Below are 8,562 nucleotides of genomic sequence, written 5' to 3' on the forward strand. Positions count from 1 at the left end.
CAGGGCAGTGGAACTGCCGGTTGCCGGAGATCCACTTAGGGTGGGGAGCTACAATGATAACAGTATGAATATGTTGCTACAGTGTTACCATTATACTCAATTGTTGTGGCAACGTGTTGAGATACTCCTGGCATAGCATCAAGTGAAAACAGAAGGATTTTCTCTGATCTTCCTCTGATAGGTGAAAGGGATTTTTGCCTGTAACCAAGTTGCCACTGGGGACTAATGGCAGCCAGATTCCTTTGGGAGAGGACAGTGGGTCACTCAAGTGGGAAATTCCTAGGACAGAGCTTAGGGAGTCCCCATATTCATGTCTGAGTCCTGGGCCCACCCTGGTTTTCTGGAGTCCCTGTCTGTGGAGACCCTTCTGTGCCCTGTCTCACCCCAGACCGGCACTGGCCGTGGTTGTTGGCATGGGGCACCTGCCCGTCTTTGAGGAAGATGGAGAAATGGAATCCATCCAACAGCTCCTGTTTGATCTGCTGTGTGGAGTTCTGCAAAGAGAGTGCCCGAGAGCCGGGCCAAGAGGTGTCGGTGGCCTGCCTGGCTGACCCCACAGTGGGACACCCACAATACAACTCCTTGCTGGCCCCCCCCACCCCAACAAGTTTTGGCACATAGGAGCATCTGCGTAGACCTCCAGCCAGAGAAGGTTGAGGTCTCCGGCAAATGAAACTCGAGGTCTTGGGATTCAGATCTGAGCAGACCAAGTGTGTCCTCGACACTCACCTTCCCATCCTGCTAGGCATGGTCTGGACTGTGAGCCTGACATACCTATCAGACTCCAGACACCTGACAACCTACCTGCTCCTGTCCAGGGAGGGCCCCTCATCTCCTGTTTCCCCCAAACATATGGGGAGGGACTCGGTGCTCCCCTGATGGGCACCGCTGAGGCCTGGGCTGGACGGGCCTGCCCTGGGCCCTGTGTTACCTGTGGGTGCCTTCTGGCAAAGGGCCAGAGGCGTCGAGGGTGAGGGTTGAACCAATGTCTATATTCTCGAGAAAGACTCTCATTTTGGCCTCTTCTGCGACGAGGAGGTCGGCAGCACGTCGGGACACAGCAGGAGAACATGTTGTTCTCCGCAGTGTCGCCTACCAAATGAACTGGAAATGGGGCTGTGTGTATAATATGGGTGCTTAGTTACCAGAATTCTAAGTTCTAATGGGGGTCTTGTCAGCAAGGAAGTGAGGTCAGATCTTGTAGGTTCCATCCTGTAAGCTCCTCCTTTCCATAAGACCTACTCAAAGGCCCCTCTGGGCTTCTGGCCGCTCACCCTCCCCCGTCAACTCCTTACCTGTTCTCCATTATGCCAAAGTGTGCCCCTTCAGCACCTTAGGAAGACCTGGATGTAACCAGGGTCCCAGTTTTGAGGAGCCAGTGCTGGGTCAAACAGCCTTTATCTTAGCAGTTGTGAGACCCTAGAGAAATCCTGTGGTGTTTTGTGGCCTCCCCAGCATGCACAATGGGGGTCATGCTACCATCTCCTTCCTAGGGAACTCCTGAGGTGTGTTTGAGATAAATCTTAAAAAACTCATGGTATGGTGTTCCCTGTAGATATTGCACATCCTTCGAGATGGAAGAAATGCAAGAAAGAGTGAGAGGTAGCATGGAATAAAACTCCAGTGGGCCTGGGATCCACAGTGTGATCTCAGGAAAAGCCACTTTTGTTCTGGGCCTCGTCTTTCATGCTGCACCAGTAGACGTTGAGGTTAAATGAAATTCAGACATCCTCCTTCTCTGACGTTGCGCCTTCCAATGCCTTCCTATTTTATTTAGACCCAGACCCTGTGCGTCATCTCAGCCTTGGGTGGGCAGCATGCACAAAGACAGCACTGACGGGTTAGTGACTCCCTTCTGAATGATAGAATAGGACACAGATGGTGGAATAGCACTTCAGGACCACTTCAGGATGTTACAGCAAAGAGCCATAGCCTGGGGAGCTCATCAAAAACAGAATTGTATTTCTCCCAGTTCTGGAGGCTGGAGGTTGGATATCAGGGTACCATCCTGGTTGGGCTCTAGTGAGGACACTCCCGCCCCATTCACTGAGCTTTTACAGGTGCTGTCCTTTCCTTGGAGGACGGCTCAACTTTAGGATCATGGGTAGACCTCCATGCAAAGCCCAGCTCCCACTTGTAGCTTGGTGACCGTGAGGAAGTCATACAGCATCCCTGTGCCTGTTTTCTTCTCTGAGAAATGGTATTAGTGAGAATTGCTTCCCTTTTTAATCACACAGAAAATAAAGCATGGAAAGAAGTTAACTTGGTGCCATTGGGCAGAGAGTGAGAGCCCAGCAAACCGGAGAGACCAGCTTGCCCACATCAGTGGTGAGGAGTGCGGAGAGTAGGTGAGGCTGGGGCAGGAAGCAGGGCAGCCTGCCAGAGCCCAGGAACAGGTGAAGGGCAAGAGTGAGCTCCTCACCCTGAATTCTCAGGGGACACAGGCATGCAGGGGCCGTGGGGAGCACAATCATCAGGGCTGTCCTCGTTCCCCTAGTTCCCTCCATATCCGACGTAGTCCCAGGGACCCCTCTCCCTATGTTTCCTCTCTACCCTGCTTTCTTCCTGGCTGCCCTCCAAGGACTCATTTTTGGCCCTGGTCAGGTGGAGTCTTCAGGTGACTATAGACCTATTAATAACTCCTCTGAGGTTCAACCCACCATTTTTTGAGACATCTTAACTCAGTCGGAGACCTCCTCCTGCTGGGATCTGAAAAGGGGCTGGAGGGAGCTGACAGTGCAATGGCAGTTTTCCCTGTGGCTGCCACTCCAGGGCCCACTGTCAGGTATTTGCTGAACTCGAGCTTTCTTTTGGGTCTCTGGGGTGCTGAGGTGTAATTTTCCCTCTTAAGATAGGCTGAGCCCCCGGTGGGTGCCTTAGTCTCAGACATGGGTCCCCCCGAGCTGGGAGTTGTGCTCTAGCCTCAGTGTCCTAGGACACCTCACACCTGGCCCTGCCCATTCTGGCTTCCAAAGTCGACAGAGAGGGTCTGTAGAAATTCCTAGGTGTGAAAGGGCTACAAATAAGTTATAGGAAGTGGATTTACATAATACAGTGGTTTTCAGCCATTACTACATGTTTACTTCAGCAAAGGCAAAATTTAAAAATGTTAATACCCTGTGTCACCCTGCAGAGATTTGGATTTATTTGATGGGGCAGGAGACAGGCATCTTTGATTTTTCGTTTGTTTGATTGATTGTGACAGGATCTTGCGCTGTTGCCTGGGTTGTAGCACAGTGGCACGATCATGGGCACTGCAGCCTTGACCTCCCAGGATCAAGGAATCCTCTCTTCTCAGCCTCCCAAGTGACTGGGACTATGGGCCTGCACCACCATGCCATGCTAATTTTTGTGTTTTGCAAGATGAGGTCTCACTATTCCACCCCAGTTGGTCTTAAAGTCCTAACCTCAAGCTGTTCTCCTGCGTCTGCCTCCCACAATGCTGAGTTTACAGACATGAGCTACTGTGCCTAGTCCTGTATCTTTTAAGAGCTTCCCTAGTGCCTTTAAGGGGCATCTAAGCAAAGAAGGCTTTGCTTGCAGACGGCTTATGAAACCCTGTTGAGGCTGCATCTTCTTCACAGCCATCAGATTGTTCCCTGAAGTGTCTGCTTAGCAGTGCATAGGCTATTTATATCGAGGGCTTTGGGGAGCTGTTGGGTTTGGGGGTTGCCTGGGGCATGAGTGTTGGCTGTGGGATCTCTCACAACCTGGTCCTATGGGACATACAGTCTAAGATCCTTCTTTCCAGGCCACCATCCTGCCTCTCAACGCTCCTGTGGCAGGAGGCCAAAGATCATGACCCCGTGCACAGAGGCATCCAGGTGCAGGACTGAAGTGGAGTGACTCGTTGGGAGAGGCGACTTATAGCTGCTTGCTGGAAGGGTGTTGGGAAGTATTGGTCCATCAGCTGTCACGTCCACCTGTTCCTGTTGAATCCCAGCGATCCTCACTTGGTGTCTGGGTCTCAGAAGGGTGTGGCCCTGGGTTCTTGCCTGGCTAAGCTGGTATTTTTGCAGCCTCTTTGGGGCTCTTGTATATGAGGCCTGACCTGAGTTGCTTCAGGAAACTTTTGCCCCTGAGGCTGCCTCCTCCTTAAGAGCGGAGCCTTTGTGTGGAGATCTGGCTGGCCTCCCTAGTGCCCAGCCTGTCCTGTCCTGTTATGTCTGGGTTTGAGGTTGTGTGGAGGGGTCTCTTCCCATAGAGGAGGCAAGGCCAGTCGTGTGGGTCAGAGTGAAGCATGGCGATCTCAGCTGGCTGTGCCCAGCCTTTGACTGGAGGAGTCGGAGAATGACCAGGCCTGGGGAGCTGCCCTTCCTGGGAAACAGCATGTCTCCTCCCCTATCGTGGAGTCTCTGGATGTGACCCAGAGTGTGCTGGGCCTCTGTAGCATGTGCTGGGTGTAGCCGTGTGATTCAGATTGGGAGGTGCAGGGGATCATCTGCTCTGAGCCAGGTAAGGCCTGGATAGGACTGGGGCACCTGTCGAAGAAGCCGGTTCTGATGGGAGAGTAGGCATGGGTAGGGAGGGGACAGGGTCACCAGGGCTGTGTGTCACTTGTTGTTGCTGCTTGGTCTGCCCTGGGAGTGAGAACACAGGTGGGGGCTGCTGTGGACCCACTTTGGCTTCCCGCAAGCAGGTGTTCACGTGGGAAGCAAGGCGGGTGGGAGACAAAGCTGGTCTCTGAGGTGTTGAGTGGTTCTTTGTATGTCATTGTCCTTTTTCTCTGTGCTGTCCCCAACAGCTCTGCTGTACCAGCCCACTGAACAAGTAAGTCACTCAGAGTATGCTGGTCTTACACATGAGTGTTAAGACCCTGGAAGGACCAGAGAGGGCTTAAGAGTTTCTCGGAAGACTGAGCCTCAGGTGGGTGGGTGCCAGAGTCACTGAGAACAGCCCATTTGAAAAGTCAGAGGGATCGTGGGCCCTGAGTATGCCTGCCTGGTCCGTGGTGACCATGCCAGCAGGGACAGAGCCTCAATAGAGCTTAGCTTCTGAGCTTGACATTTGGCCAATTGCTCTCTTGGTGGAGGCAGGAACGTCCTGCTTCCCCAACCCCTGTCTTTTGGTCTCCAGGATCCTTGGAACAGCTGCAGGGTGGGTAGAGGGGTGTCCCTCCAAATGCTTGGTGAGATGAGCGTCCACCTGGCTGCCTCTGCCAGGAGAAAAGAGTAATGACTGCAGCTGGGAGAAAAGCGAGCCCAGGTCCTTTTAGAGTCAACCTTGCTGCTCCGATTCTAATTTTCAGTTCAGATTTTGCAGGCATGAATGTAAGTCCGTGAGTACCTGCCCTTTGAAATCTTTTGGTGAGGACTGAGCACTCCCCAGGGACTTCTCATTGAGCACCAGAAACACGGCTTCCCAAATCACCACCTCATCCCTTCCCAGGACCTGCTGAAGCACACACCCATGGACCACCCAGACTGCCTGCCACTACAGGATGCCCTCCGCATCTCCCAGGACTTCTTTCTGGCATCAGCGAGGACATTGACCCCTCTGGACTGCAGTCATAATGGACTCCCAATGGGGAGGTGAGCTCAGGGCCCAGCAAGGCCTCACACTGAGGTTGAGGAGCCTGTGGTGGACCAGATCCCCAGTTTCTTCTCTTATGACACAAGCATCGTTTTGTGCCCCTGTGTCTGCAACCCTGATCCCCCATTCCCAGCCAAGGAGAAGTCTTCAGTCCTTGGTCACCCTGATTTGATTCCCTGTGGCATTCTGGGCCCTAGGCTGAGAGCTTTAAGCCCAGTGTCTCAGTAATTTTCCTAACAATCCAGTGAGCCAGAAGAGGAGACAGGCCCAGAGAGTCTCTCCTTTTCTGCCACACAGTCTTTCAGTTGTAAGTGTCAGAGCTGGATTCTTTACCTCGGGTAGGCTGTCTGGAGACCCCAGGCATTGTTCCCCACACCAGGGAACTCAGCCTGTGGGTACCTCGTTCTTGATTGGAGGCACCTGCCCATGGCCAGCATGATGCCATCAGGGTGACCCGGGAGGCTGAGGGAGCAGGAGATGTCAGCCACTTTAGATTGGTCTGCACAAGCAAGAGTCAGAGAGTGAGCCCCACAAAGGGAAAGGCTGGTACTAGAGACAGCCAAGGCCGTCCAAGTTGCTGAAACATTCTACGTGGCCTCCTGGATGTTAGCAGTTTCCTTGGGGGCCCTTGTTGGTGCAAGGGTAGGGGTTAACCCAGTGAGGGGAAGCAACACTCAGCATTAGAGGCACAATTAACCCCTGTGCGTCAGCATCCTGGCCCAGATCAAAGGCTTCCTGACCGATAAAGAGGTTGTTATGTAGCCCGTAGGAGTGAAGACTGCCTGGGTTCATGCTCGTTTGTTACATTTGTGAGCGAGGGGCGGGTCTGGAGAGTGTCCGATGGTGCATAGGGAGCTGTTTCTGTGCAGTTGCTGGTGCCAGTTTGCAACACCATGGAATGTCACTAGTTTGTTTTGGTCTGAAGATATCTGAAAAATCTCTGGAAGACTTAGAGTAGCATCGGTTGTAGGTCATCTTAACTGTACGCTTTCAGTACGCGCAGCTACATATTGCAGTATACGTAGGTCACGCGGTGTGTCATGGAGACAGGAAAGGCTGGGACAGATGGTCGCAGCCCCATAGAAGCCCTACTCTGACGGTGGCTGAGGGGAAACTCTGGAAATCCTCATGGAGTAGAAACCATCCAGAGCGCAGGTGAGAGGCAGCTTCAGGTCCCCCCAGGGCACTTCTGCAGCCCGACCGAAGGCAGCCCAGAGTCTCCCATCCCCTGGGTGTATTTTTTTCAAATGCGTCCATCATATATGAAGTTGGGTTTGGTATTTGGTTCCCTCATTGTGTCTGTTCTGTATTTTTATGTTAATGCCAAAACCATATTGTTTGGATCTCTGTAGCTCTTCTATGTCATTTGTAATCAGGGAGCATAATACATCCATGTACTTTGTATTTCCCAGTGCTGAGATTGCTGGATGATATAGTGGTTATATTTTTAGTTAGAGGAGGAAGTGCGGACTATTGCTCGTAGTGTGTACACCAATTTCCATTCCCAACCGTAGTGTCTAAGAGGTTCCCTGTCTGCAGGTCCATGCTGGTGATTGCCTGTTAAGAATTCTGTTTTTGCTTTTGGCAACATTCATTTTATGTGGATGGGGACACTATCTTAGTGTGACTTTGATTTACATTTTTGTGATAATTAGTGATGTGGACTAACTTTTTTTTTTTTTTACCTGTTCATTTCCTGCCTTCTTTTCAGAAATGTCTATCAGTTCTTTGCCCAAAGTTTTGTTGGATTATGTGGTTTTGTGTATTTTCTTATTTTGTGTGAGTTTCTGGTATATGTCAGATGAATACCTTGAACTATATGATTCCTTATACTCACTGCCTGGTAGCATCCTCTGCTTATTCCATCTCTTCTGGTCAATGACCACTGCCTGTGTTCCATTCTTCTCCCTCCTCAGGGCAGGGCCCCGACCTCCTGCCTCCCATGTTTCCTCATCCTCATGGAGGCCTGGCCCAGTGCGGGGCCAGCCACATGGCACAGTGTACAGGGCCTTTCTGGGTGGTGGGCAGGCCAATTGGCATGGAAAATGGGGTCTCTGAGTTGACTGTTGATGCAGACACCTGCATTCAGGGTTCCTCAACTGGGGCCCATGTGCGTCAGCCACAGTTGTGTGCCACCATCACTCCTGTGCCTTTGCCATGCCCATCACCTGGCATGCCCATCCTCCCCCTGCTCTCCAGCCTTGGATCCAGCTTCAAATTGTGTTTGAAGTCATGGCTGTCATCAGGCCACCTTTACTGATCACACAGAACTCCGGGTATCCTCTGTCCCTTATCTTCTTCATGAGGGCTTTTTTCTGCTGCCTGAGGTCTGGGCAGGGCAGGGTCAAGTATTCCTAGGGCACCCCAGGACTACAGTCTTTCCCTCCCATAGTGCACAAGTAGGCACACTCCGGGTCTCACCTAGGCCTGGGCTGTTTCAGTCCCACATTGCCTCGGACTTGAGCAGCAGATGGCCCTGTACAGGTCAAGCCTGGGAGCCCCCAGGACCCAGCACCCCTTCCCTCCCTCCCAGAGCTTCTCTCTGCTCACTGCTGCCGGGGGCCTTGCAGCCTCTCTATCTTCTATGGGAGCCCAGGGTGAACCTGGCCCCTGCTTCACACCCTCCTCCTGGACCGGTCAGGAGAGGTGTCTCTGGGCATCTGGGCCGGGGGCTCCCCTTTGGCCCATAACTGAGGGGACATGATTTTTTTCTCCTCTGTTGTCTCCGTGGTCAGAAGGCCCCAACATGTCCCCACACAGGCCAGGTACTGGGAGACCAGGGGTGGCTCTTTGCTACTTGGGTTGATGGGAATGAGGCAGATGGTGGCAGAGGCTTCCGTTTTGTGAGCATTTGTTGTGGGACCTGCCTGTGCTTCAAGCTCAGTACACCTTCTCCCATTTATTATTATTATTTTTTTTTTTGAGACAGAGTCTTGCTCTGTCGCCCGGGCTGGAGTGCAGTGGCCGGATCTCAGCTCACTGCAAGCTCCGCCTCCCAGGTTTACGCCATTCTCCCGCCTCAGCCTCCCG

General features: G+C 52.5%; 1 protein-coding gene across 1 annotated transcript in view; it reads right to left on the minus strand.

Moving 5' to 3' along the window:
- Window positions 1–1,072, minus strand: part of LOC105552366 (ral-GDS-related protein-like) — a 17,172-nt gene extending 16,100 nt beyond the window's left edge. The window contains 3 exon segments of the mRNA XM_011998003.1: window positions 332–349; window positions 351–494; window positions 932–1,072. Of these exon segments, the coding sequence (XP_011853393.1) occupies window positions 332–349; window positions 351–494; window positions 932–1,072 (303 nt within the window).
- Window positions 1,073–8,562: the final 7,490 nt, after the last annotated feature.

Source organism: Mandrillus leucophaeus, unplaced genomic scaffold, assembly GCF_000951045.1.
Source record: "Mandrillus leucophaeus isolate KB7577 unplaced genomic scaffold, Mleu.le_1.0 Scaffold551, whole genome shotgun sequence".
Lineage (NCBI taxonomy): Eukaryota > Metazoa > Chordata > Mammalia > Primates > Cercopithecidae > Mandrillus > Mandrillus leucophaeus.